We start from the raw sequence: 26,649 nt of genomic DNA, 5'->3' as shown, positions 1-26,649 counted from the left end.
TTTGTCTAGATTTTCCGGATACTTAACAATTTAATATTACCTCTTCGGGTGTTATCGGTAAAAAACGATGTTTAGTCGACGTATTAATGTTACTTACCTCTTATATTTGTTATGTGCCTGATACTCTGCTGTACTCTTTTTTATAGACCCCTGGGGCCATTTATTTTCGACGTTTATTCGTCACGACTTAATTCGTCTAACGGATATGTGGATATTCATTTCATTCTTCATGAGAAAATATTTTATTCTTACCTACATCGTACTTTTACTTGGCTTTCAAATTCAAATTATCGTGGCGGCAATTTTTAATTTTTTAAAAATTTATGGAAAACACAAATAAATAATTTTCATTTATTATATATGTAATTATGTTTACATATGATTGGTTTTTTTGTCTTTACAGATTAAATTTTAATTACAAAAAACAAATCTACAATTAATTAAATGTCCGCATTAATTTCTTACTCGCGACATTTTAAATTCGATACAAATTCATTACTACGTTTACATTTTTTTTTTAAATTAAAATAAATACAGAAAAAAAAAATTTCTTGGAGGAAATTTCCTCCAGTCCTAAGAAAATTTTGTTTTCATTTTGTGGTAAAAAATTTTTCTTATGGCAAGAAATCATTTTTTCCTGTAAGGAAGATATTTTTACGCAATTATCTGGTAACTGTCATGGCAAATTAAATTTCGTAATTAAAATAATAAAATATAAATAAATAATTAAATAAATGAATGATTTGTTTTTCTTAAATAATAAAATTAATCTAAATAATTTCTAACATAACAAAAAATAGTAAAAAAAACTTAACAGTTTAAATAAATACGTAATTTAAAAAAATAAAATAAAATGACGTCACACTCACACATTTTTTTCATTCATTGAAAAAGTATAAGCATCAACATTCATCAGCCTCATACTATTTATATGAGACAAATTATATATATATTTATATAATTTAATTCTAACATCAGTTCAGTGTGAAGTAGACGAAAAAAAAATTTTGGTTTTTATTTTTTTGTTAATTCAACTATTAATCGACAACTACAGTAGTACCTGTACTACTAATTGGAGTATCCAGCTCCTTAGTAACGTCATTGTTACTTTCTTTTTTATCTTCACTATCATTGTCATCAGAAGTATTATTACTTTGGTTCACATTATCATTCCGTATTTCAACTTCTCCAGGTTGTATTGTCGTCAAGGTGCTCCACCAGTTTGAAAAGGCACCTTTGGCTTGAGAAAGTGCACCACCTTTTTTTTTAAACATTTTTTTTTAATTAAAAACTTGACATTCACAATCTACAGAAAAAAAGAATTTCTTGGCACAGAAAACTTTTACCCGCCCAAAGAAAATTTTTGAATTTTGAATGGGAAACAAAAATTAACTTGAAGCGAAAAAAATTTTTTTCTAGACAGAAAATTTTTATTTTCACTTCATAATTAAAAATTTCTTTGGCGCCAAGAAATCTTTTTTTTGTGTAGAATAAAAATAAATTTTTTTTTTTCATACCAACGGCTTTTCCTGTTGTAGCAACAGCTCTGCCAGTTGTTGCCATCGCTTGGTTTATTTTTCTTCCACTCTCGGTGTTTTGCATCGTACTTTCAAATAAATAAACATCAATTAAAATTATTATTATAAATAATAAATATAACATTTAAAAAAAAAACATACTGGGAAAATCTTAATTTCATATCTTGAACAGAAAGTTGACCAGCGAATGGATGTCCAGGTTCCACATTATTTATTTCCGGGTAAACGGAATCGCACCACTGACTGTAATTATTTGTCATTTTCCAAGCAGCAACAAAAGCTCCATTGAAATGATCCGACTGCCGCGTATCTGACTGCATTGACGTTCTAAGTAAACTGAGAAGATAAACACGAAATTGTGTTCTAATCCATTCATCGCCACCTTCCCATCCTACCCCATCAAGAAAAACGTCACGACGTGGTTCTGCGACGTGTCTCACAACGTAATCGGCGAATCGTAGATCTTCTGTCGTCAGATGAAGTTGGCGACGAAGCTCTGGGTCAGTTGCTTCTATTCTCGCGCTCTCGACCTTTTTAACCAGCAATAATTATTTATTATTGTCATTATTTTAAATTTCTATAGTTATATTTATTTTACCTCAATAAGTACATCTATTAATTGTTTCTTTTGTTTAAATAAAACATTCGTCGCTCCTACAATGTACCCCCGGACATTTACGTCACCCAGAAGGTCTAGATAAGGTAAAGATAAATATGGCAAGCAAAGATAACCCTGAAAAAAATATTTTTCAATTGTTAAAATTTCTATATTTTTTTATTATTAAATTGAGAGAATCCCCAGACAATGTCCCCCTCCTCCCCACACTTTTTAAAAATATTCCATGACCTTAAACTGTCATTACCGTATCAAAATTTTATCAATCAACTAAAAAATCTTCATGTCAAATTTTTTGGACTAAAATTTACTTACCAAATTTTGATTAACTCCTAATTGATGAAAATTGCAAGTAATTTTTTTTCAGATGTTTCAATTTCTTTAAAAATTAATTCATTAAATTTGAAAGGGTAATGACAGTTCAAAGTTACTGAATATTTTTAAAAAAGTGAGGGATGTCTGAGAATGACCTGAATTAAAAAAAAATTTAAAACCTTTGTAAAAATATTTAGCGGCAAACCGCAAAGTTCTGGATTAACGTGAGCTAGTTGTGTAATATTAGAAGTAACTCGAGCTTCAGAAAGTGCATCATTACTCGTGTCCCGAGGTAAAATTCCATCATTTTCACCCATCGTAAAATTAATTGTATTTGAACTTTGTACACGATGGACATTTTCTGTTAATTTTGTCAGGTCTTTAGATCCATTTGTTTCTTCATCATTATACCCATCATTAAATTCACTCGTCGAATTAACGTCTATTATTTTACTATTTAAATTATCCACTTGATTATTATTTTTCATCGACAATGACGAATTGTCTATCGAATTATCAATGTATTTTTTTTCTATTTCCATTGATTCGACCTGATTTTTATTATCGTTATCGCGCACTGAATTTTCATTTGTCCGATCGCTCTGATCAACATCAATGCAGTCGGAATTTGTTATTTCTACATTTATTGAGGATATTAAATTTGTATCCGTATGAGAGATTTCTTCATCTTCATCGAAGTTTGGAATCGGTGACATTGGTCTCGATGGTCTAGTTTAAAAAATATTAATTAATTAATTAAATAAAAAGTTAAATTATAAAATATAATTTACCTGACACAGGCTGCTCTTCGTAATCCACTTTCAATCATACCCGGATGTAATGATAATAATGTTAATATTGCAGCACAAAGTGGCTGAACAGGTGACTGATAAAATACAACTTTTCTTTCAAGTAATAATAATTTAAATAATAATAATGCTTTATGTCGAAATTGTATTATAAAATCTCGTGCTGATAAACCTGAAAAAAAAAAATTTATTATTTTATTTTAATTATTAATTAATTATTGATAATAATTAGAGGTGTGCGATTTGAAATTCGAATTTTTGAATTATCCGTAAGAATTCGAATTATTTGTAACTTTTAAAATTACTCGATTCGATTCGAGAAAACTTTTAATCAGCTTTCAAATATTTAATTTTTATTTAAGAGAGAGTTTAGGGCCAGTTTTTCAAACCAGGATTTTTTTACTGCTGGTATATCATTAATATATAGACATACTAGAAATATTAATTTAAACCAGGTTCAAAAAACTGGCGCTTAATTTTTAAAGTAACCATTAGTAATTTTTTCGTAGATTCGTGTCTGATTTTTATTTAATTCTGACAAAAATTTGAATTAATGGAAAAAATATTACAATTTTGTCGTTCGATTCGACTCGATTCGATACGAATAATTCGTAAGTTCAAACTATTAGCACACCCTAAATAATATGATTATAATTACCAACAAATACTTGAGGTGGTATCTGACTGTCACCACTCATACAAGCATTGAGATGTCTAAAGGTGTCTTCTAATAACGAAACTTTGCTAAAATCTCCTTCGTCAAAGTAAGCATGAGTTATTAACTGCATTTTAACTTGAATATGTCCATAAAGTGGTAAAGTACTGAGCACACAAACAGATTTTTGCACAGTGCCTCGGGTCATATCAGAAGTTCGATTTATTAATTTCTAAATAAAAAAATTATTTTAAATTAATTAGCGATCAATAATTAATTTAAATGTCATTATTATCATCAATATTTACTTCAACAGGAATTTGACGAAAGCAAGAGACTCCATAGACTGTTTTTTTGGGATCTGTAATGCTGGGCAAGTGAAAATAAACAGTATCTTCATCGTAATTATGGGAACCATCGGGTAATGCCAAAGTTGGAAGGTATTTCCAACCAAGAGGACACTCATTTGGTGCGCCAGGAACCAGCGGAGGAAATGAATACTCGACCTGTCATTAAATATTTATATTTATAAATAATAAATGAATAAATGACAACAATAGACTATTGACAATCTGTACCTGACATCCTTTCTTGTGATGAAAACCAACGACAATGACATGGAGTATTGGCCCGGTAGACTCGGCCATCTCACTGACAATTATCACAAGTTTGTTATTAAATAGTAATAATATATTTTATTCATAAACCAATTGATGATTTAGTCTTGTTCATATCACAAGTGGGTGTTATAACACACCCGTTATTAATCTCTATCGTTTTAGCGACTTTGCCCACAGGCGTCTCGTTTCCAAACGCAAAACCTGACTCGACATGCGCCATGATGACTTCACTGAGTAATACCAGTTTTTATATATATATATATACTCAATTTACTAACGCGCCATTACCGTCAGAAACACTTCAATCTTATGATAATAAAGTTATATATCTGTCTTACTTACACTTTTACATTCTTGCTGTCAAAAAAAAAACAGAAAAAAAAAATTTTGCTGCTGCAATAATTATTTGTATTTTTAAAAATAATATGAGACGAAAGTAGCAGACGTCAGATAATTTTGTAATTTTTATAAACGAATTACTTGTAAATAAAATAAAATTTTTCTCATATGCAAAAGAAGAATTTTTTATGATCCTGAAGTTAGCAGACGATTCAAAATTTTCGGATTTTTTTTAAAGAAAACAATCACAAAAAAAAAAAAACTAAAAATATGCACATGTAGAAAATTTAAAAAACTACAGGTGCAATTTTTTCAAATATTTTTTTTTTTATAATTTACCGTCTAAAAGAAAATCCAAAAATTATTAGACGTCGGCTAACTTCAGTATCATGAATTTTTTATGATACTGAAGTTAGCCGACATCTAATAATTTTTGGATTTTTTAAAAAACGATAAATTATGAAAAAAAAAATATTTAAAAAAATTGCACCTGTAGTTTTTTAAATTTTCTACATGTGCATATTTTTAATTTTTTTTTTCTTCAAATTTAATTGTTCAAAAAAAAGTCCAAAAATTTTCAATTGTCTGCTAACTTCAGGATCGTGAATTTTTTAATGAGTGTGAATGTAGCAGACATCAAATTTAAAATTATTAATTAATATAGTAAATAATTAATCGAATAAAATTTTGAAAAAATGCGCATTTAAAAAATTTCAAAATTAATAAGTCCATTTTTTTTAAATTTTATTTTATTAATTATTTACTCTATTAATTAATAATTTTAAATTTGACCTCTGCTACATTCACACTCATATTTTTTAAAATTTTAAATGTAAAATTTTCAAAAGTTTTTTATTTATTTGTTTAAATTAAATTAATTTTTCATAAAATAATCGACACTTTTTTGATATTAAGGAGATACCGGACCTCATTTTCTCAGAAAAATAAACCGGAGTATCTTTGCTACACTCGAGTTTCTCGGAGAAAAATTTGAATTTTTGAAAATACGAAATTTCTAGCCGTGTTAAGTTTTAAAAAACGCTAAAGACTTTCTATTTTAAATTTCCAGTTTTTATCTGTGAATTAAATTGAATTGAAAGTCGGTTACCCCTCAAAATAAAAGGAATAGATATAAAAAAAAATATTTAAACAATATTTTTATTACCATTAATTCAAAGAAATATTTACATACTGAAAAACAATGAATGTTAAATAATGTACATGAAAAATTTGTCATAGTATTATTTTAAAACTTAAGTGATGTACTTATAAGTATTTGTAAACCACAAAAGTAAATGTCAATAGAGAGAGTGAAAGATAAATTATTAATTTAATAATGTAGTTATGCAATTAATGTAATTATCAATTAAATGGGTTAAATTTGCAATGAACAGATGAACGTTGCAGAATAATTCTGCTGTTTAAAATAACTCGAGTTCATTTATCTCTAGGACAAAACTCTAGAGAACTTTTCCTCCTCTGCTGGTCGGTGATTTGTAGAAAATAAATAACAAGAGTTTTCTTTTTTTCTTCTAGCTCACGACTCAATGCAGGAGTTTAAGATCCACCAGTATCTTGAGCTGATGAATTAAAGGAAATTTATCAGCTGTCCTGAAGAGCCAGTTGGTCGGGATCACGAGATTAGCTGCTGCTGTTCACTGCTCGACGACCTTCATAGCCGCCTCTCCCCGAGCCACAGTAGAAAAATTTTTCAATTAAATTACCGAGGAGTTTTTTCTTTATTATTATAATCATATTTTGTTTTTGTTATTGTTTGCTGATGAAGATAGTGTATACATACATATATATAAATATATAATTATATGTATTTATATATACATATATATAAATATATGTACAGCTGTTTAAATGGCGTAGCCTTGCTACCTCCTTGCATTAAATCCGCGTGTTCCGTCTGGACCAATGGGCATTCTGATAACTTGATTATTAATTGGATTGATAATTTTATTACTGGAAGTACTTTCAGTGGGGCTCCGACTTTGACTTATTAATTTCGACTGAATTTTATTTACTTCATGGGTTAATTTTTCTTCAGGACTTCTTTCTTCTCCAAGAATTCTTTTTCGCGCTTCCGCGTACTCTTGTTCTCTCTGAATAATAAAAATTTTATTTTAATAATTTTTCACACAAAATACTCGATCCCCAGCTCTCTTGTAAAATTTCATTTCAAAAATTTTTTTTTATATAAAAAAACCGAGACTGCTTTAATTTCTTCATTAAATAAATAATTAGACCTGATAAATTAATATGAGTGTGAATGTAATGATACTGAAGTTAGCCGACGTCTAATAATTTTTTGATTTTTTTTTAAACGATGAATTATAAAAAAAAAAAATATTTAGAAAAATTGCACCTGTAGTTTTTTAAATTTTCTACATGTGCATATTTTTAGTTTTTGTTTTTTTGTAATTGATTTTGAGAAAAAAAAATCCAAAAATTACTAATGCCTGCTAATTTCAGGATCATTGAATGATGATACTGAAATTAGCGAACGTCTAATAATTTTTTGATTTTTTTTAAACAATGAATTATAAAAAAAAAAAATATTTAGAAAAATTGCACCTGTAGTTTTTTTGTAATTGATTTGTTGAAAAAAAAATCTGAAAATTACTAATTGTCTGCTAACTTCAGGATCATTGAATGTAGCAGAGACAAATTTAAAATTATAAATAAATAGAGTAAATAATTAAAAAAAAAATATTTCGAAAAAATGCATTTATTAATTTTCAAATTTTTCAAAAGCGCATTTTTTAAAAATTTTATTTTACTAATTATTTACTATATTTATTTATAATTAAAAATTTGTCTGCTACATTCACTCAGAGAAAAAACAAATAATTTAATAAATAAAATATATAAGCGGAGTCTGGTGATCGGGTAATAAATTTTCCAATATTTTAAAAATCTAATTAAATTATAATTACTTGTTTCAATGATTTAATTGGCTGTTTAGGTTTATCACCATTTGACATTTGGCCATCGCCGTTACCCCGTAAATCACTTTGCGGTCGCTTCAATATTTTAACAGTCGGTTTAGGAGGTACATATTGTGATCTAACACTATCGTCACCTAGAATAATCATCCTACCATTTGTATTCGCACCAGCAACTCTAAAAATACATAAATTTTTTTTTTTAATCAAAACTTTCTTACGTCAACTGTTTACTTAATTAAAAAATAAAATACTTACTTGGATTGTCGGTCCTCCAGACTCCCCAAACTATTTAATTGTAATCCACTGAGCTTTTTGTCGAGTGCCTGACAAAAAAACAAAGACATCAGTTACTTTGTTATCGATACTTTCAAAAAAACTAACCAACAAAATGTGCTGTGAGTCATTAGTAAATATCTGATATCATATTTGAATTTGAATTTTTTTTTTAAATTCAAAAATAATTTAATTTTTTTAGGTTAGCTTGATATTAAGAGTAAAAATAAATTTATTATATATACATATATAGACATATTTATAAGTATAACTTACTCCAGATGCCTCCATTTCCTCCCAACTCTCAAAAACTTCATCAGCGGTCGACATTGTGCGGGAATTACCTCTAGCAGTCGTAATTAAAGTCAGTCTTAAATTGATAAACGTTTTATATTTATTTCCAGTTGTAACAAATATACTTTTAATTATTTATATGTATTTTTGATTACTAAAATAATTTGTAACCTGATCGTCGGTTGGCCCTCTTACCTCGAGTCACTTCGGGCTCGAGGCAGATCAGGACTTTGGAAAAAAAAAATATAAAAAGAGAGTAAAATCTCCTTTTCGCAAGCAAACTCTCTTATTCTTTCTCTCTTCCGTGCCCTGAATTTATGTGTGTGTGTGCGTGTATTTTATCATGTGTCGTTGCAAGTTGTCAGCTACACAACCACCCACACAACAGCGCGAAAACTAAAATTATTCAAATTACGCATGCGCGGTTTTTTTAAATTTGCCGTCACTTTCTTTTTTCTTGTAAAAATTCCCACTGGATAATTAAATTTAATTACTCTTAATTAGGTTACTAAATTATATATTAATTTATATATTATTTATGTAATAGTATCACGACAATAAGTAATTACTGTTATTATTATTTTTTATTTATTTTAAATGTTTTTTTGAAAAGTCCAGGCAGCGAAACCGCGCGGTTTTTAAATGGACTAAATTTAATGACCGGCTCGGATGATAATTTGTTTGAAATTTTTGAGATCTAGAGGATTTCTGGTACCACATGAGCATGAGTGATTGATACCTGGACGTTTATTTGTTTACTATTTAATTTATTTATAAAAGTATAGAAGAAAAAAAAATTTTACTACGGTATTATTAATTTATTAAATAATTAGTAGTCAAATATTGAAATCAGTCATTTTTTTTTAAATTTAATCATTAATTATTAGTAACATAAATATACAAATATATAACCTGTCTATTATTTATGTTGCAGTGATAAAGTTACGATACAATTTTTTGTTTACGTATCGATAATTTGAATTTATTTTGACCAGATGACTTACAATGGTGATGATAAGAATTTAAATTTATCTGAGGCAGGATTTTAATAATAAGACGATTGGTAAAATAAATAAAAATTATAATTGATTATTTGACAGCAACAAATTTTAATGATGGTTTTTTTTTATAGATTTCGGTATTGGAAAATTTTATTGAGAATTAATTTGATAAAATTCGGCAAGATGATTAGCACGAGCTCATCAACATTCCGCGTAAATAATGGAATATTAATTATTGACAATATAACTAACAGTAATGACAGAAGTAAAATACCATCAAGTAATCAAAGTTTGATAAATGAAGACTGCAATGATTCAAATCCATTGAATGTTCAAATAATAAAAGTTGAATCATTGTGCGAAGAAGAAAACTCTTTTGCTGAAAATGATAACAGAGATAATGGCAATATACAGACATTTATTCATGCAAACAATACAAGTTTAATTAATGAGGCTGCAGTGGATGAAAGTTTGGTTACTGCGGAAATAAAAATTGAAAGTGATACTATTTATCAAGACTCATGTTCGCTGGAAAATTCTACAAGTATTTCTGTGGAAAATGACACTGATCCTTTGGCTGGAGACTTTAAGCCAAACAGAAGGAAAATGAACAGAATTTCATACGGACCCAAAAATGCTAAATCCAATATTTTGACAGGTGGGTGTTAATTAATTTTTTTCCTAATTAATTTTCTTTTGAAATTGATCATTAAAAAATATCGACAATCAGTACATATTTATTGATAGGGGCAGTACTTAAATTACGTAACACATTTAGGATCATTTTTTAACCCCCATCCACTTTTTCATTTATTTCCCTCCTGCTTTTAAATTTTTAAATTCCCGCCTTGAAAATATAAAACTTTTAAAAATAGATAATGAATATTTTCTTGAGCCGACCGTTTTTTGAGCTCGAAAAGCTAAAAAATTTATCAATTATAATCAGAGAGCTCGAAAACGGCCGGAAGTTTTGGAGTTGGCCCACATGGTCAACTGGTTTTCAGATTTTTTTACGTAATTTAAATACCGCCAAATAAAGAAATATAATTTTTGATGCTAGAAATTAAATTAACTGTTACAGAGCTGATACAAATAGAGAGACAAAAGAAAAAAAGTAGAAATAAGCACAAGTGTGAAATTTGTCAAAAAAAGTACCACTCGAAAAAATATTTAGAGCAGCACGTGCTTCTTCACGCGAGGGAGCAACCATTCAAGTGCAAGATTTGTGAGTATCGAACCGCTTACAAAAGTATGTTGAAGCAGCATATGCGTGTTAATCACAAAGGCAGGAACTCCTTTCCATGTCCGATTTGTCCCGTAAGATTTCTCAAAAAGTTAAGTTTGAATCAACACATGAGAATCCATTCTGACAAACGTAAGTTCAAGTGCGACGTTTGTAACAAATTCTACGCCTACAAACAAGGCCTGCAAAATCACGTTTGTCTCGCAAATGAACCGCCTCAATACGAATGCAACGTTTGCCAGAAAACTTATTTGCTCAAGACCAACATGGAACGTCACATGCTTTTTCACGCGAAAACATGCCCGTTTAATTGCGAAAGCTGTCAGGTAACTTTCAATACCGCAGAAGCTCTAGAGAGACACGTCGAGGGCTTGCATAAAACTAAGGAACCGCTTGTGTGTGATGTTTGCAAGTCAGAATTCACTCGTAAAGTTAATCTAGCGGTTCACATTCGCAGTCACTTTAACAAAGAAGAAGAACTTGATTGCAAAATTTGCGGGAAAGTTTCCTCGACAAAGAGAAATTTAAAAAGACATATTGAAAGTCACTCAAGAGTTAACTCTCCCAGACGAAAATGTGAAAAGAAATTCAAGTGTAACGTTTGTAAAAAAAAATACTCTCAGAAAAAATTTTTCGAAAAGCACATGCTCGGTCACAAAGGAGTTACACCATTCGAGTGCAAATTTTGCCACTTGAAATTCGCTAAAAATATATTTTTGCAGCAACACGTTTGCTCTATTGGAAAAAAACAATTCCAGTGTCACGTTTGTCGTAAAGTATATTGTCACAGTTATACTTTGAAAAAGCACATGCTCACTCATGAGAAAAAAGATAATTGAATTTTTCATGCGCGCGCTAATTTAAATCGCGCCGCTGAAAAACTGGGGGTAAAACTTCAATCAGGAAATTCAGCGGTGCCGCCATCTGTTTTAAGTTGACTCCGAAGTACAAACAGTAAATACTTGACCAATAAAAATAATAACCTCTTTCAAAGTAACAGAAAATAACTGATGCAGTGTAAATAATAAATATTTAAAAATAAATAAATAAACAATAAATCAAAAGCGCGATGCCGTTCACAGCAGATGCGGCTGCTCACCAAATCCAAGAGCGTTTGAAAAATATATACCAGCTAGTGAAAGATATTGAAAATGAACGGACTAGATCAGAGGTTAATTTAAATAACATAACAAAAGCTCATGAAAAAGTTACTCCAGATGATAAAATAACTCCGTACTATCAGCAGAAACTAAAAACTCTGTACAATTCAGCGATACAAGATGCCCAGCAAGAGGAAGAACTTTTGCGCTCAGCTCTGAGCAAAATCAATGAAATTCGCGCTATCAGGAATGAGCGTAGAATCCAAGCGCGCAATGCCGGAAATAAAGAGACAATACGTCGGGGAGCTTTGATGAAAATGCTGCAAAGTACTGCCGCAACTTTGCCTCTCTACGTGGGTAAAACACCTGGTGCCAAGGCGCCAGCACTCTGCGGTGCAGTACCAGCAGAGTCAACTTACGTCGCTAAAATGGGCGACATGGTAGCAGCGCTGGTGAAAAGTTCGTCAGACGAAGAGGAAAACTGGATCCTCGCAGAAGTCGTGCACTTTAACCTGACTACAAACAAGTACGAGGTCGACGACATCGACGAAGAGCAAAAAGACCGTCATACTTTGTCTAGAAGACGCGTCGTACCGCTGCCACTGATGAGAGCCAACCCGGACACTGACCCACATGCCCTGTTTCCAAAAGGTTCCATCGTAATGGCCCTCTACCCGCAGACGACGTGTTTCTACAAAGCTGTCGTCAACCAGCTGCCGAATTCAGCCACCGAAGAGTACGAAGTTCTGTTCGAAGACGCGTCATATGCTGATGGATATTCACCCCCGCTGAATGTCGCCCAGCGGTACGTCATCTCTATCAAGGAGGGAAAGAAGAGCAAGAGCTAGCTGATGATTATCAACAAACGTAAATTTATTTTGTCATCGAGTACAGTTGATTTAAATGTTTAACTAAAGTGTACAGTGGCATGCCCATTACTGTATAGAAATCACCGTTGATAGATTCTATCAAGCAACCGCCGACCCCTTGGATCCCGTAACCACCAGCTTTGTCCCTGTAATTAATGTAAGATATATAGATAAATATATAGACTTTGATTATATTAATCACTTGATATGATAGCTTACATTGGCTCGCCAGTTTTTACGTAAGCTTCTATCTGCTCCCTGGTGATGTCTCCGACTTTAACTTTCGCACTCTCGTAGAATTTTATCTCTTTGTCGAGTGTCTTCAGACATACGCCGGTATAAACGACGTGCTCTTTATTTGCCAGACTGAAACACAGTTTTAAATATCAGCGGTCATCGACTGACAATAATGATAGCAGTTAAATTTTTCAGTGATGATTTTAGTACTGGAATTAGCAGACGTTTAAAAGTTTGTAAATAAAATATGGAGGAAAATTTTGAAAGATGACTGAAGTTTGCGGGCATGATTTTGAAAATAAAAAATTTAAAAGCAGTTTTGGATAAAAATAATTGATGATTATTTTGAATAAATGGAAACCGGGATTGAAATTCTCTGAGTTGTAGAATTTGCTGATTCTCTGCTGCTTTCAGTGGATACTGACCTGGATAATATTCTTACAGCATCAGTTGAATCTTTTGGTTTACCGAAAATACTGTCTCCGAGTGTAACAATTGTGTCAGCGCCAATAATTAATACTGGAGCGTCTTTTTTTATATCGTTATAAACATCGTGTACTTTGTAATAAGCGAGATCTTGAACGTAATCTCCATGATTTTTGTATTTATTCCTGTCGAGGTTCTCGTCATACTTTGATGTTATACATTCAACATTTATTCCCTTTGTAACAAAACGTTATTGTAAATAAATATATGATAGTAAAGTTAGCGGGCATCTGATAATTTTTGAAATTTTGAAATAATAAATTAGTGTTGATAAAATAAAAATAAAAAATATGATACTGAAGTTAGCCGACGTCTAATAATTTTTTGATTTTTTTTTAAACGATGAATTATAAAAAAAAAAAATATTTAGAAAAATTGCACCTGTAGTTTTTTTAATTTTCTACATGTGCATATTTTTAGTTTTTGGTTTTTTTGTAATTGATCTGTTGAAAAAAAAATCTGAAAATTACTAATTGTCTGCTAACTTCAGGATCATATAAAAAATGCATGTTTGGAAAATTCAAAAATTCAGTACATGCATTTTATTCTTTTAATTATTTAATTTTTGTATGTGTAATTAAAAAATTGTATGTCTGTTACATTTGCTCTCATAATAAATATTTTATTTCTAAATAATAATGATAATAAATATCAATATAAACTTGAATAATTGTCTAATTATTTTATGAAACTGAACCCGACACTTAACAAATAATAAAAAAAAATTCATGAGTGTAAATGTAGCAGACGCCAGACAAATTTTAAATTATTAATGAATAGAGTAAGCAATTAGTAAAATAAAATTTAAAAAATTAATAAGTGCATTTTTTAAATTATTTCCTCTATTGATTTATGATTTTAATTTTGTCTGATGTCTGCTACATTCACATCCGTAAAATTTTTATAATACTGAAGTTAACCGACGTCTAATAATTTTTGGATTTTTATAAAAACTGAAATATGAAAAAAAAAATATTAAAAAAAATTGCACTTGTAGTCTTTTAAATTTTCTACACGTGTATATTTTTAATTTTTTTTTCTTCAAATTTAAATATTCAAAAAAAATTCGAAAATTTTTAATTGTTTGCTAACTTCAGGATCGTAAAATTTCATAATCCTGAAGTTAGCAGACATTTAAAAATTTTTGAATTTTCGTTTTTCAATAAATCAACTGCAAAAAAATAATATAAAAATAAGCACATGTAGGAAATTTAAAAAACTTCAGGTGCAATTTTTTTAAATATTTTTTTTTAAATTTTATATCATCTAAAAAAAAATCAAAAAATTATTAGACGTCTGCTAACTTCAGTATCATAAAATTTCTACTCTGAATTAAAAATTCAAATATTTTTAAATCTTGACACTTAATTTGTTTACTGAAAAATAAAAAAAAAAAACAAAGTGTCTGCTGTCACTATCATGAGCAATAAATTATAATTGTTACCAAATTTTTAATTATTTCACGTCGTCTTGGAGATCCACTTGCTAAAATAACTCTTATTGATGACAATGCTTGCAAAGTTGGTTCTAACATATTTTAAATATATAAATAATTAATTTAAATTCAAAAAAATTCAAAATTCTATTTTTTGTTTGTTTATTTACATTTCCATTTTTATTTCCATTGATTTCTATCAGCGATTTTTCTTGAATTTCCTTCATGAAAATTCTCCTTTAAATATACATATATACTTACATAAATATACGTTCTGATATATAAATATATATATTATTAAAGAATGAAAAGGAAATTATAAAACTGCTCCATCTTTGACATTTATCAAGACGTTTTTTTATTCAAATAAATAAATAAATAATAAAATTAAAAAAAATATTTCTAATTATTTAAAAAAAAAAAATAATAATTGAAGTTTAAATTTTGGAAAATAATTAAAAAAGAACAATGGAAGATGTACTGAATGAGGTTGTGTCGTCAGAAGACTTGAAAGTACGTATTAAAATTACAAATTACTCATTAATTAATTACACTCCATTTTAAATAATTAATTAATTGGTTAATTAATTACTGATGCAATACAAAAATATGAGTAATGTAATCTAATAGATGAGATATAAATTTTAAAAGGCGGCGTATTGCGTCAGATGATATAATTCTAGTAATGACTGAGTTGTAATGATAATAATTGTTGATTATTTAATTGTTATGTCAATTTAGAAATTTGAAAATATATACAATGAGCAGCTGAGAACGTCGCACGTAACTCAAAAAGCACAGTTCGAGTATGCTTGGTGTCTTGTACGAAGTAAATATCCATCGGACATAAGAAAAGGAATCGTTTTGCTGGAAGATCTCTTCAATAATCATGGAGATGCTGAAAAACGAGATTGTCTTTATTATTTAGCTATTGGAAATGCGCGGATTAAGGTAATTTACTTTTTAATTATAATTACACTTTTTTTTTATTCATTTTTTACACCTGAAGTAGCAGAGTTTTTTTTTTTTTTTTAAGTAAATAAACTCAAGATTTTTATTTATTTTTACGAGAATAATTTAAAAGTTGATATGGAGAATTTTATATTTGATATTTTCTAATTTATTTAATAATTTTAATTGTCTGACGTCTACTGATACCATCAGTATTTGGCGGTAATTCAAATTTTAGTTTTTATTTATTTGTAATTTGAATTTAAATATTTTATTTGTGTAAAAATAAAGAGTAGAAGTTATTTTTATTATAAAATTTTGAAAATTAAATTTTTAGGAGTACACCAAAGCACTTCATTACGTCCGAGCATTTTTACAAGTGGAACCAGGAAACAAACAAGTACAAGATTTGGAAACTTGCATCAGAAAAAAAATGGAGAAAGGTGCAGTCAATTTTTTTTTACTTCTTTATCTAGAAATGAATTTTACTTTTTTTTATTAAGCGCAGTTTTGAAGAATCCCGTGATTTATTTCTGAGTCTGTTTTTCATTTAATTTCAAAAAAATAAAATTGTTTTAAATCCCAGGCAATTGACAAATTTATGATACAGAAGTTATTATTTAATAAATGTTATATTTATATAATTTGTGTGGATTGTAGGCAACTGCAATAATAAATTATTTATTTGAATTATTTCCAGAGGGTCTAGTAGGAATGGCTGTAGCTGGAGGGGTAATTGTTGGACTTGCGAGTATCCTCGGACTTGGAATCGCAATGGCAAAAAAATCTTAGCCGACTTAAAACTGATTGCTAACTTTAACCAAATGTTACATTTCGTTGTTATATATTTATATAATTTTTTTTTTTTAACAATTTATCCAAAAATTACTTTAACTATAATTTTACAATACATAATACATAATTATGAATTTAATTATTGCGTTACTTTAAGAGTCGATGGCGAAGGGCCGAGTGATTCTAATGTATAATTTAAAGTCTTCGTTGTATTTCTTACTTGATTTGTATAGTTTTGTTACTTTATTATTATTTGATGACTAACTTAACATAACACAAGTACAAGTAGTCAATGCGTACTAATGTATGTAAATTTTGTATTGGGTAAATTTTTTTTTTATTTATTTTTTTTTTTGTAAATAGAGGTGAGACTCGAAAGAAATAAATTTCTTTCATATTTATTAATCCTCTACAATAACATAATGTAACTCTACACAAAGAAATTATTTAAATTTCCTAAATAAAGATAAATAATTATTAAATTAATTGAATTTTTGTACATTAATTAATTCCACTTAATAACTTATGATATTGCGTGATTTTTAAATAAAAAATCATCAAATTGCAGCATTTGAGTTTCGAGGCCACTGCTGAGGATTCTACGCAGTTTAAATTCCGATATCATTTTTTTTTCAATGCAGCCGATCGAAATCTATGCAAATATCAATTTTTAAACCGATCTATTGATTTTTTAGACCCATTAAAGTCAGCAGACTAGTGGTTTTGTCCATTTTTTCGAGGTACGAGGCCACTGCTGAGGATCCTACGCAATTTAAATCTTGATATGATTTTTTTTCGACGCAGCAGATTGATTTCTACGAATCAAATCCCTACATATATAGTTCCTACAATCTCTACTTCCATTAAACATCATCGCACTAATTATTTGTAAATTAATTGCCGCTTATATTTTTTTATTATTGTCGACCTCAATAAAAAAAATCTGTAAAATTCTGGGAAATTTAAAATCCTCTGCTAAAAGTACCAACTTTTATGATCTTGAAGCTAGCAGACAATTAGTAATTGTTTGATTTTTTTTTTCAACAAATCAATTACAAAAAAACAAAAACTAAAAATATGCTCAGGTAGAAAATTTTAAGAATTACAGGTGCAAATTTTTTAAATATTTTTTTTTATAATATATTGCTTAAAAAAAAAATAAAAAAATTATTAGACGTCGGCTAACATGATCCAGAAGTTAGCAGACAATCAACAATTTTTGGATTTTTTTTTCACCAAATCAATTGCAAAAAAAAAAAAACTAAAAAAATGCACATGTAGAAAATAAAAAAATCTACAAGTGCAATTTTTCAAAATATTTTTTTTTTTATAATTTATTATTTTTTTTAAATTCCAAAAATTTTTTGACGTTTGTTAACTTCAGTATTATCAACTTTTAATTTCATTCGCTGCACAGATGTGATAATTATATAAATTTATCAAATCTGGGTGATATCTAGAATATCTGGGTGATATTTTATTATCTGTGTTATCGGGACCTGGTTGATTTATCATCGACATCATCAGGAATCTTTGCAATGGGAATCTGTCATAGATATTCGCCCGCAGAAATTAATTAAATTCAAATTTGGGAAATCTCGCGCGCAAAAATGCGCGCATGAATTCCCATGCGCATGTGTCAAAAATAAAGATGTATTTCCTAAAAGAAATTGTCCGATTTTTCGAAATTATTAAAATCCAAGTACAACAATGTGCTGATATATTTGTATTTACCATATTATTATAAATTTTACAATTAATTAGCAAGTGCGGAGTTTAATTATGCGACGATAAATTTCTGCGGTTAAAGTCAACCAAAGCCATGTGAGTTTTATTCAAACTTATAAAGAAATAAATATTTTAATTCCAACCGCGCTCTAGGTTATGATTCGATTATGTCACACGTTCCATATTTATAAAAATTCATTGTTTGTTCAGAATGACAGCTAATTACTAGAACAAATATCATGTTATTCATTTTATCCACTTCCCGACTTTGCAAACTCTGTAAACACTCGGCATGCATACCCAGGATCATCAGCTCAGCTGTAAGTCTTTATTTTTAATTCAACTGAAATTTTTTTACGTCAACGATAAATGACAGCTAATTTTTAATTTTTTGCTCAGTACACAGCGAGACCAGCGACGAAAGAATCAGCTCTAAAAGAAGATCCATGGATATCGATATCACCCAACTGGAAATCATCTCTAAAGTCAATAAATCCATCAGTTCTGGTACCTCCTGACGCAGTATTATCTAGTCCACTGGAAAATAATAATGTAGAAAGTAATAGGAAAATAAAACAAAAGCTGCCAGAACCTGAATGGCGGGCTATCGAATTAGACTATTCGAAATTACATAAACATTGTCTGATGTTATCCAAAATTCGGCTGACATGTAAGTTCATAGTTGCAAGTTTTTTAATGCCCTATGAAAAAAATCCAGCATAGATTCCTATACGCGTATCAAGAGGCGATAGATTTAGAAATCCAGATACTCCGGATTCTATAGAAATTATACAAAAAATCCAGATTTATATAGAAATCCTCATATCCAAATTCCTACATGGAAATCCAGGTACTCAGTTTCCTATGTGAATTTTCCATATGGAAATCCAGGTACTCAGTTTCCTATATGAATTTCCCATGTGGAAATCCAGGTACTTACAGTTTCCTATATGGAAATTCAGGTACTCACACTTTCCTATATGAATTTCCCATATAAGAATCCAAGTATTCATAGTTTTCTGTATGAAAATTCAGGTACTTACAGTTTCCTATGTGAATTTTCCATATGGAAATCCAGGTACTAAGTTTCCTATATCAATTTTCCATATGAAAATCCAGGTACTTACAGTTCCCTATTCGAAAATTCAGTTACTCACAGTTTCCTATGTGAATTTCCCATATGGAAATCCAGGTACCCACAGTTTCCTACATGGAAATCCAGGTACTCAGTTTCCTATATGGAAATCCAGGTATCCACAGTTTCCTACATAGAAATCCAGGTACTCAGTTTCCTATATGAATTTTCCATATGAAAATCCAGGTACTTGAAGTTCCTTATATGAAAATTCAGGTACTCACAGTTTCCTATGTGAATTTCCCATATGGAAATCCAGATATACATAAATTTCTATATAAATCCAGACCCTCCTATATTAATTCCTATGGATTCTTACATAAATCCATACTATTATGAATGAATTCCTAAGGGTTCCCAAGCAATCCCACACAGATTTTTTTTAATAGGATGATCTATTATTTATAAATTTATTGCAGCTCTTGTGGTGATAACGACAATGGGAGGCTACGCCTTAGCACCTGGTGTTTTTGATCCATTGACTTTCGCCATGTGTGCACTGGGAACTGGAATGGTATCAGCGACCGCAAATTCCATTAACCAATTCTTCGAAGTGCCATTTGACTCCCAGATGTCGAGGACTAAAAACCGCGTTCTTGTTCGCGGGCACTTGACTCCTGGGCAGGCGATTATTTTCGCAGGAGTATCGGGCGTCGCTGGGTTATCTCTGCTCTACTTTCAAGTCAATGGTTTAACCGCTGCTCTAGGCGCCGCTAATTTAGTCCTGTACACTCTTATTTATACACCGATGAAGAGGTATTCCATTTGCAATACTTGGGTCGGCTCTATAGGTAATTTTTATTTATAATCCAGAAATAATTTATTGAGATAAAATGAATATGATATTCTTATTACTGATAAAATTCCGCGTAAAATGAGTACCAACAACGATACATTACGACTAGAAGCTCATTATTCATTTAAACTGTCAGTTGATTGACTGATGATCCGTCAATATTTACTTTGTCTAAATATATCGATGTGGGTACTCAAACAACAGGAAATTTTATCACAAATTCAAAGGTCATAATGATTTTTTACATAATTCCAACTCCCAAGAAAAAAAACAATTTTTCCTCAGACTCATTATTAGCAAATTATACAAAAAATCGTACGATGACTTTCTAGTTGGTGCGATACCACCTCTGATGGGCTGGGCAGGTTGCGCAGGTGACATTCTCTCACCCGGTGCATGGATAATGTCAGGAATACTCTACGCCTGGCAGTTCCCGCACTTCAACGCACTCTCTTGGAACCTAAGATCCGACTATTCGCGGGCCGGATACCGCATGATGGCCGTTACCAATCCTGAGCTTTGTCGTCGCACTGCTCTGAGATACACAGCAGTTGTTGCGGGTCTCTCCTACCTAGCGCCGGTTCTAGATGTCACCCACTGGTGGTTTGCTGCATTATCTACACCTCTGAATGCATATTTTCTCTATCTAGGTGAGTACTTATCAAATAAATTTATAAACCAACGAGTTAATGAACGCAAACACTTATAATAATTGTAATTTCAGCATGGAATTTTAATAAACAATCAGACAGCGCAAGTTCTCGGAAACTGTTTCGTTTCTCGCTGATCCACCTGCCAGCGTTGATGCTCTTGCTCCTGCTGAGCAAAAAAAACTGGAGCCAAAAATCGAACAGCGACAAACAAGACATAATCAACGCATCTACCGCCGTGGATCCTAACAAAAATCCTCACATCGTTGGGAATCTCGCAGGCGTATTCGCAACCTCTGCGTAGTTACCGTAGCGGTTTTCACCCGAACTTCTTGTACATGTGTAAAATAATTATTATTTATTGATTAAAATATTCAATAATCATAGACGATCTTGTATGCAAGTACAAGTTATTAATTAAATGTTTAAAAAACAAAATATTCATGTATTTATGTATATATTTACACAATTTTTTAAATTAACTTAAAAAATCAATCATCATCATCATCTCTTGGCCATGTCATTGAATCGCTTAATGGCGTAACTAGTTGCGACTTCGCGGCGGGTTTTCGTCAAATTACGATGTCCTGGGCAGTTTAAGTTTTCATTGAAACATTTGTTCCTGCAACACTGCCGGCATAAATTGTACTCACACTTTGAACCCTAAAAAAATTCAAATTAAAAATTTTAATGTCTTATTTGTGTGAAAAATTGTCCCAGTAAAAGAGAATACTTCGGATATTTTCAGTTTTTACTCCCACTTCTGTGTACTAAATATTCTCCCGCTTTGCGCATGCGCAGTTTAGAAATATTCGGTAGTGGGGCGACTCCGAAGTTCATTCTCTCTCTGGGACAAGTTCAGTAAGGACGAGATTAGACTCGTTTTCTAACAGTGGGGGATAAAAACCGACGGCCACTTTCTGGGGGACTATAAAATATTTTTTTTTTAATTATGAGATGGCAGCTTTCACCTTCGGCTCCAGCTGACCCCTAACTCAATACACGATAACGTACCTTAGGATTAGGACAATCTTCACATAAAATCGAATGTTTTCGTGCACTCGGTGATGTCTGATAAGGTCGTCTAGCAACGCGACGGAGTTTTTTCATTCGTTTGCGTGATATTTGATTCCCTTCTTCATCAATAAATTCTCTTTTACTATTTTCATGCTAAAACAAACATAAATAATTAATAACAAAACCAATTAATCATCAGTCAATCCATCATCATAAAATACATACAGATTCTACTTGTTTGGCTGTGACCTTCTCGATATGAACTTGGGGCGCATCCCGGACGTACGGCTGACAAATCCACGGCGGCAGCACCAAATTGCAATCATCAGCCAGGTTACCAGGGTTCCAAACTTGTTTACCTTCATGGTAAGCCAGGTACCGGTTCTTCAGTCTATCTACGACATCTCTGAACGACTCCATCGTAGAATATCTCGCCAGCAGTGCGCGTTCCTCGGCGTTCTCTGTCAAACAAAGTCTACACTATCGTTACAAGCTTGCCGTAAATAATCAGTTTTTGGAGAGAAAGTTAACGTACAGGTGCTGGAATATTTTGAACAGATGTCCGCGGATGTACGAAGCAGGGGCTGGATACCGTTCCACTAGATCCAAGTATTCTAGAGCCGGTTCCCAGGACGGCGGGTTGGTCCCGTCGAAAATGAAAGGGTTGTACAGATTTCCTTCAGCGGTCATCACTCCCTCGACTTTTGTTTCTTCTAGACATCTCTTGACATCTTGGAGGCACTGGATGTTTCCATTAGCAAACATCGGAATATTGATGGCTTCTCTGAAAATATATCAATTAAAATCCACCAGATCTTAGAATCTTTCCCGTAGTCCCATTTAATAAATTCAATACCTAACAGCTTTTAGATGTTTCCAAGAAGCCAAACCCGTCAGCGGACCTTTCTGCTCCCTGGTCCTGCCATGGACGGTCAGCAAACTAGCACCAGCTTTCTCCAACATCCTGGCATAATCAACAGTCTTATCTATTTCCGTGAAAACTCTCAGCTTGCAGGTGACGGGAATCTTCAAGTTTTTACTCAGCGTCCCGACAATTTTCTCCAGCAACTCCCAGTCATCCTGCAAATAAGCGCCGTAGTGTCCGCGCTTGGCAATCGCCTGCGGGCACCCGATATTTATGTCAACCGCGTCGCAGTATGGCTCAGCCAGCAACGCAGCCTCCAGCAAAATATCGGGATCATTACCGCAAAACTGGACAATCAGCGGACGGTCTTCATTGGTGCTTGCGAGAAATTCCTTCCGATACTTGGGATCCCTGCAGAATACCGAGGAATGGAGCATCGGAGTGTAACACAACTGGGCGCCATGACGACGTGACAATAATCTCCATGCTAATTCACTTGCGTCTACCATCGGAGCTAAAACGAACTGGGGAGAGCCTAAATCTTTCCAAATATTACCAGTCATCTGAAAGGTTCAATTAAATAAAATGAGTATTTATATTTCTAATACCAAGTCAATGACTTTTTACCAGCTATTTTATTCACTTGCTATTTCCGAAGTTACGACTTACAATTACAATAAAAAATGGATTTTCATAAACTTGTTTATTTATTCAAAACCATTTCAACCAGCCAGCCTACTCTATTATCAGGCTACACATTACGTGACTGCCATTACACGCACGCTACAAAGTACAAAGTATTTTGTCACGCGATTATAACGAGATTCGTTTTGAGGATAGCAGAGGATGTACGGCTTGACAATCACTCGTTTACTTCTGTTCCCCTTTAGGTACCAGTCTCTACCAGGTACTGAGGGGATTGAACTATTAGCTTTTAAATAACAGCGAGTTTATTTTTTTTTTACCAGTTATCAGTTATCAGTTAGCAGTAATCATTTATTCCCTTTGATTATTATTTAAATGGAGTTTATAGCGAGGATATGTACGATATTTACACATGATCAGTAAATTTGAATGATGGTGAGTTAGGACTTAGCAGGACGGATGGAAATAACTTTCTATTCGTTGCTCGTTTCGTCAACGTGCTGCTAAAAAAATAAATCCAATGACACTATCATCACTTATGGTACAGTAAGCTCTTGTTTGTAAAAGTTTTAAAAAGATTAGTCGGTTGAAGTCGGAGGAAAGGAAAAGTGGTTGAGCTGCGGCGAACGCGGCGAGGCCGGTTTTGACAATTCCGACTCGGGAATCGGCGACAATTGGGCGGATTGCGTGATATGGGGGCTCATTTTGAACCTGGGCCGGCGATGGAGCGACGGACGGCGAATCCGATGCTGGGTTCTTTTTACAACAGGCAGCGCAAAAATAACTTCGCTGGAGGCTGCCAGAGAATCCAACCCATCGATGGATCCATTCAACGTCTGGCTGCGTCTGGACGGAAGATTAAGCGGCGGAAGTTTAACTGGTCTCTGTACAACAGCATCAGGATCTTTTGGGGAAACTGGCACTGCGATTGTCTGAACTTGGAGTTCCTTGTCTGAGTCTGGACTCGTGACGGGAGTCACGCGATTTTTACGGCTTCTGGAGGTCTCGAGAGCCCGCGCTCGCGGGTTTTTTCGGAGCCGCGTTCTCAGGAACGACTGGATTCTGCGGACAGTAGTGCAGCGAGTCATGGGTTTCTCCTCGGTCTCGCGAGACTTTTTCTGCTTGCTCCTCCTCTCGGACCAGTTGTGATGATTCATGATGGAGAAGCAGCAGGAAACTGGGGACGGCGTTGAAGGTTTGAGCTCAATCGGCTGCTCGATGCTCGGCCTTCTCAGCACCTGGTCATCCAGCGTTGATCTCGATGACAATTCAATCGACGTTGCGTCGTTGTGAGTTTCGTAAGAAAAATACAAATGAAAGTTACGTTTCTCTTTACTTATCGCGTTATTCGACGACTGTGTGTGAGTTGAGCATATAAACACTTGATTTGAATCTGGCTGATTACCCTCTTTAGCACTGACCGTTTTGCAAAAGTGATATTGATTCATTTCCGTACAAAAAGCGTTGGCAGCCTCATTATTAATCTGTTGATTCTGGTGCTGGAGCGCGTTATTAGTCGCGTTTTTTTCACGTTTGTTTCTCACATACTCGTAAGTTGTTAGTCCCAAGCACGCGATGTACCCGTGAAAGAAACACAAGTGTATCAACAGAGCCGCGGCAATTGCTGACAAAATTCCAACGACGGAAATAACTACGAGTGAGCTGGTGCCTTGGATCGGCAGAAAAGGCAGCGTAATGTTGTCCATCGTTGAATTTTTATTCCAGTACTCGAAGGTCGCTGTGACTTCAGCACTCGTTAGTCCGACGACTGTCAGAGCTGCTGTGATCGCTGAAACAACGCAGACAATGAATGCCGCGTAATTGCGTCCACCGATGCAGTTGTTCAGCCACATGCAGTGATGATCGAAATTACGTACGCATTTATTGCAAACCGAGCAGTGCTTAGTGCGCTTGCAGCTCGTGGTGATGTTACAGAGATGACAACGCCCGTTTTCAATAACATGGAGGTGTTTTGTACGATCGAACTCAGGGACCACGAGGTTCGTCGGCTGACGACGGACTTTGGGGTCTGCTGGATCCAAGAGCAAGGCCGTGAAGTGGGCGAGCACGTGGATCAGAAGGACCAGAGCTAGAAGACAAGTGATGGGTTCGCGGAGACCCGGTCCCAGCTGCGGTATCACCAGCAGACCAGTGCTCAAGGTCAGTCCAATCAGGACAAACCAACCGGCCACTTGTTGAGGATGCAGAGGTAATTGTAACCCGTTCAATCGTCTCGTTTTCCTTTGCTCAGGCGGCCCGAAGGTCGCTTGCAGTGAGCAGCAACTCCGTAGCTCTGATGATACGTTTAGCATCACGAATTTAGACTAGTGTCACCTTGAGGATGACACTGGACCCTCGTGACGAGGAGGTCTTCGTCGATATTGATGCATTTATATATTTATTGTCTTTTAAATAAGACAATTGGTAACTTTGCTCTTGACACTGGTCTTGGTCTTGGCCTTGCTCTTGGTCTTTCTGCTGAGGATTGACTGGGTCCTGATCTAGGTCTTGATTATCACAAAATATACCACCCATTGCTCGTTAAAAAGGGTCAGCACAAATGACGGCCAGGTTGGCCGACACGTACCAGTAAACTGAGAGTTTAGATTCGTGCTTTTGAAATATAGGACAAACTAATGCGCGCGTCTACAATCGATAGTGGCATGGAAACCTTTAAACTCAACCCGACAAATCATTTTCAATCTCCAATTACATTATGCATCTGCGTTTATTTATTTATTTAGCTTAAGGTAATTAATCATTAGCGAATGCAACGCCACTGCAAGATCAGTTGATCGGTCAATCAAACTGAGTAGCAAATTAATCGTTGCTCTGACAATTGATTTATTGAACCACGTGTTTATTAATTTATTTAAATATGACCGTCAAAGCTGTGAAACATGGCGACAATTTATAAATATTCCCACGTTATTATTTAATTACAAGTGTTAAACTGTGTCACGTACTTGGTACTCTAGTCAAGTGTAATTTCATGATATTGACATGCTTTTTCTTTACACATTTAGGATTTATATGAACCTATCAATCAACCCAATATATAACCTCTAAATTTTTATTTTCATCTCTGTCTAATTATTCAAATATTTAAATGCGAGTACTTACCGCAAATGATCCAGTTGTTTTTAATTTATTTACTTAATTTGATTTACTGATTAATTTTATTGTTAATTTTTAAATATACTAGAAAGTTTCTCAATATGTTTTGAGATGCTAAGGAGACTGATGGATGACATGGTAGTCTGTTTTATCATGCCATGAT

The 26,649-nt window shown here is 32.6% G+C and overlaps 9 protein-coding genes across 13 annotated transcripts; 4 read left to right on the top strand and 5 right to left on the bottom strand.

Annotated features, from left to right (window-relative positions):
- Positions 1 to 673: 673 nt before the first annotated feature.
- LOC130664673 (late secretory pathway protein AVL9 homolog) lies at positions 674 to 4,792 on the bottom strand. The gene is made up of 9 exons (XM_057464706.1): positions 4,512 to 4,792; positions 4,242 to 4,439; positions 3,937 to 4,165; positions 3,261 to 3,450; positions 2,649 to 3,198; positions 2,137 to 2,271; positions 1,680 to 2,068; positions 1,518 to 1,606; positions 674 to 1,258 (listed from the first exon to the last, which is right to left on the bottom strand). Exons 1-9 carry the CDS (start codon positions 4,578 to 4,580, stop codon positions 1,038 to 1,040), a joined length of 2,070 nt encoding a protein of 689 aa, XP_057320689.1. The 5' UTR covers positions 4,581 to 4,792; the 3' UTR covers positions 674 to 1,037.
- A 1,282-nt stretch (positions 4,793 to 6,074) lies between these two features.
- Positions 6,075 to 8,755, bottom strand: LOC130664741 (SUZ domain-containing protein 1-like). 2 transcript variants are annotated; one of them, XM_057464820.1, is made up of 5 exons: positions 8,588 to 8,755; positions 8,399 to 8,492; positions 8,105 to 8,172; positions 7,838 to 8,024; positions 6,075 to 7,003 (listed from the first exon to the last, which is right to left on the bottom strand). In XM_057464820.1, the coding sequence occupies exons 2-5, from the start codon at positions 8,450 to 8,452 to the stop codon at positions 6,776 to 6,778; spliced, it is 537 nt and encodes a 178-aa protein (XP_057320803.1). In that variant the 5' UTR covers positions 8,453 to 8,492; positions 8,588 to 8,755; the 3' UTR covers positions 6,075 to 6,775. The 2 variants fall into 2 exon arrangements, with proteins under 2 accessions (XP_057320803.1, XP_057320802.1); XM_057464819.1 differs by having other exon boundaries at positions 6,076 to 7,003; positions 8,399 to 8,754.
- A 331-nt stretch (positions 8,756 to 9,086) lies between these two features.
- Positions 9,087 to 11,499, top strand: LOC130664737 (zinc finger protein OZF-like). The gene is made up of 4 exons (XM_057464813.1): positions 9,087 to 9,223; positions 9,351 to 9,479; positions 9,549 to 10,075; positions 10,499 to 11,499. Exons 3-4 carry the CDS (start codon positions 9,601 to 9,603, stop codon positions 11,497 to 11,499), a joined length of 1,476 nt encoding a protein of 491 aa, XP_057320796.1. The 5' UTR covers positions 9,087 to 9,223; positions 9,351 to 9,479; positions 9,549 to 9,600.
- A 230-nt stretch (positions 11,500 to 11,729) lies between these two features.
- Positions 11,730 to 12,608, top strand: LOC130664738 (SAGA-associated factor 29-like). The gene has a single exon (XM_057464815.1). It carries the CDS (start codon positions 11,730 to 11,732, stop codon positions 12,606 to 12,608), a length of 879 nt encoding a protein of 292 aa, XP_057320798.1.
- Positions 12,609 to 12,633: 25 nt separating this feature from the next.
- On the bottom strand, positions 12,634 to 15,002 carry LOC130664739 (dTTP/UTP pyrophosphatase). Of its 2 annotated transcripts, none has more exons than XM_057464816.1 (4): positions 14,797 to 15,002; positions 13,292 to 13,527; positions 12,849 to 12,995; positions 12,634 to 12,775 (listed from the first exon to the last, which is right to left on the bottom strand). In XM_057464816.1, the coding sequence occupies exons 1-4, from the start codon at positions 14,884 to 14,886 to the stop codon at positions 12,634 to 12,636; spliced, it is 615 nt and encodes a 204-aa protein (XP_057320799.1). In that variant the 5' UTR covers positions 14,887 to 15,002. The 2 variants fall into 2 exon arrangements, with proteins under 2 accessions (XP_057320799.1, XP_057320800.1); XM_057464817.1 differs by lacking the exon at positions 14,797 to 15,002 and adding an exon at positions 13,953 to 13,979.
- A 106-nt stretch (positions 15,003 to 15,108) lies between these two features.
- Positions 15,109 to 16,604, top strand: LOC130664740 (mitochondrial fission 1 protein). The gene is made up of 4 exons (XM_057464818.1): positions 15,109 to 15,300; positions 15,529 to 15,738; positions 16,076 to 16,181; positions 16,439 to 16,604. Exons 1-4 carry the CDS (start codon positions 15,256 to 15,258, stop codon positions 16,528 to 16,530), a joined length of 453 nt encoding a protein of 150 aa, XP_057320801.1. The 5' UTR covers positions 15,109 to 15,255; the 3' UTR covers positions 16,531 to 16,604.
- A 1,586-nt stretch (positions 16,605 to 18,190) lies between these two features.
- LOC130665677 (protoheme IX farnesyltransferase, mitochondrial) lies at positions 18,191 to 21,280 on the top strand. Of its 2 annotated transcripts, none has more exons than XM_057466166.1 (6): positions 18,191 to 18,357; positions 18,415 to 18,581; positions 18,661 to 18,931; positions 19,816 to 20,187; positions 20,525 to 20,842; positions 20,917 to 21,280. In XM_057466166.1, exons 2-6 carry the CDS (start codon positions 18,501 to 18,503, stop codon positions 21,144 to 21,146), a joined length of 1,272 nt encoding a protein of 423 aa, XP_057322149.1. In that variant the 5' UTR covers positions 18,191 to 18,357; positions 18,415 to 18,500; the 3' UTR covers positions 21,147 to 21,280. The 2 variants fall into 2 exon arrangements, with proteins under 2 accessions (XP_057322149.1, XP_057322148.1); XM_057466165.1 differs by having other exon boundaries at positions 18,192 to 18,357; positions 18,472 to 18,581.
- Positions 21,281 to 21,346: 66 nt separating this feature from the next.
- Positions 21,347 to 26,639, bottom strand: LOC130665676 (tRNA-dihydrouridine(16/17) synthase [NAD(P)(+)]-like). 2 transcript variants are annotated; one of them, XM_057466163.1, is made up of 6 exons: positions 26,493 to 26,639; positions 22,716 to 23,287; positions 22,395 to 22,643; positions 22,085 to 22,334; positions 21,857 to 22,012; positions 21,347 to 21,505 (listed from the first exon to the last, which is right to left on the bottom strand). In XM_057466163.1, exons 2-6 carry the CDS (start codon positions 23,285 to 23,287, stop codon positions 21,347 to 21,349), a joined length of 1,386 nt encoding a protein of 461 aa, XP_057322146.1. In that variant the 5' UTR covers positions 26,493 to 26,639. The 2 variants fall into 2 exon arrangements, with proteins under 2 accessions (XP_057322146.1, XP_057322147.1); XM_057466164.1 differs by lacking the exon at positions 26,493 to 26,639 and adding an exon at positions 23,352 to 23,372.
- LOC130665673 (uncharacterized) lies at positions 23,395 to 26,455 on the bottom strand. The gene has a single exon (XM_057466159.1). The coding sequence runs from the start codon at positions 25,679 to 25,681 to the stop codon at positions 23,948 to 23,950; it is 1,734 nt and encodes a 577-aa protein (XP_057322142.1). The 5' UTR covers positions 25,682 to 26,455; the 3' UTR covers positions 23,395 to 23,947.
- Positions 26,640 to 26,649: the final 10 nt, after the last annotated feature.

This window comes from Microplitis mediator, chromosome 3 (assembly GCF_029852145.1).
Source record: "Microplitis mediator isolate UGA2020A chromosome 3, iyMicMedi2.1, whole genome shotgun sequence".
Lineage (NCBI taxonomy): Eukaryota > Metazoa > Arthropoda > Insecta > Hymenoptera > Braconidae > Microplitis > Microplitis mediator.
The sequence above is the reverse complement of the archived record's forward strand: the minus strand, read 5'-3'. Positions and strand labels throughout refer to the sequence as shown.

Excerpts from the sequence above, each read along its gene's own strand:
- LOC130665676 (XM_057466163.1), bottom strand. The coding sequence starts at position 23,287 with ATGACTGGTAATATTTGGAAAGATTTAGGCTCTCCCCAGTTCGTTTTA. Across the intron at positions 22,335-22,394 it reads TTCAAAATATTCCAGCACCT|ACTTTGTTTGACAGAGAACG; the intron begins GTACGTTAACTT and ends ACGATAGTGTAG. Across the intron at positions 22,013-22,084 it reads CAGCCAAACAAGTAGAATCT|CATGAAAATAGTAAAAGAGA; the intron begins GTATGTATTTTA and ends TGTTTGTTTTAG.
- LOC130664739 (XM_057464816.1), bottom strand. The coding sequence starts at position 14,886 with ATGTTAGAACCAACTTTGCAAGCATTGTCATCAATAAGAGTTATTTTA. Across the intron at positions 13,528-14,796 it reads GTGAAATAATTAAAAATTTG|GGAATAAATGTTGAATGTAT; the intron begins GTAACAATTATA and ends TTTGTTACAAAG. Across the intron at positions 12,996-13,291 it reads GCTGTAAGAATATTATCCAG|TCTGGCAAATAAAGAGCACG; the intron begins GTCAGTATCCAC and ends ACTGTGTTTCAG.
- LOC130664741 (XM_057464820.1), bottom strand. The coding sequence starts at position 8,452 with ATGTCGACCGCTGATGAAGTTTTTGAGAGTTGGGAGGAAATGGAGGCA. Across the intron at positions 8,173-8,398 it reads AGGAAATGGAGGCATCTGGA|GCACTCGACAAAAAGCTCAG; the intron begins GTAAGTTATACT and ends TTTTTTTGTCAG. Across the intron at positions 7,004-7,837 it reads CAATTAAATCATTGAAACAA|AGAGAACAAGAGTACGCGGA; the intron begins GTAATTATAATT and ends TTTATTATTCAG.
- LOC130665673 (XM_057466159.1), bottom strand. The coding sequence starts at position 25,681 with ATGCTAAACGTATCATCAGAGCTACGGAGTTGCTGCTCACTGCAAGCG.
- LOC130665677 (XM_057466166.1), top strand. The coding sequence starts at position 18,501 with ATGTTATTCATTTTATCCACTTCCCGACTTTGCAAACTCTGTAAACAC. Across the intron at positions 18,582-18,660 it reads CCAGGATCATCAGCTCAGCT|TACACAGCGAGACCAGCGAC; the intron begins GTAAGTCTTTAT and ends TTTTTTGCTCAG. Across the intron at positions 18,932-19,815 it reads ATCCAAAATTCGGCTGACAT|CTCTTGTGGTGATAACGACA; the intron begins GTAAGTTCATAG and ends AATTTATTGCAG.
- LOC130664740 (XM_057464818.1), top strand. The coding sequence starts at position 15,256 with ATGGAAGATGTACTGAATGAGGTTGTGTCGTCAGAAGACTTGAAA. Across the intron at positions 15,739-16,075 it reads TTGGAAATGCGCGGATTAAG|GAGTACACCAAAGCACTTCA; the intron begins GTAATTTACTTT and ends TTAAATTTTTAG. Across the intron at positions 16,182-16,438 it reads CAGAAAAAAAATGGAGAAAG|AGGGTCTAGTAGGAATGGCT; the intron begins GTGCAGTCAATT and ends AATTATTTCCAG.
- LOC130664738 (XM_057464815.1), top strand. The coding sequence starts at position 11,730 with ATGCCGTTCACAGCAGATGCGGCTGCTCACCAAATCCAAGAGCGTTTG.
- LOC130664673 (XM_057464706.1), bottom strand. The coding sequence starts at position 4,580 with ATGGCCGAGTCTACCGGGCCAATACTCCATGTCATTGTCGTTGGTTTT. Across the intron at positions 2,272-2,648 it reads CGCTAAATATTTTTACAAAG|GGTTATCTTTGCTTGCCATA; the intron begins GTTTTAAATTTT and ends TATTTTTTTCAG. Across the intron at positions 1,259-1,517 it reads TACAACAGGAAAAGCCGTTG|GTGGTGCACTTTCTCAAGCC; the intron begins GTATGAAAAAAA and ends TTAAAAAAAAAG.
- LOC130664737 (XM_057464813.1), top strand. The coding sequence starts at position 9,601 with ATGATTAGCACGAGCTCATCAACATTCCGCGTAAATAATGGAATATTA. Across the intron at positions 10,076-10,498 it reads TAAATCCAATATTTTGACAG|AGCTGATACAAATAGAGAGA; the intron begins GTGGGTGTTAAT and ends TAACTGTTACAG.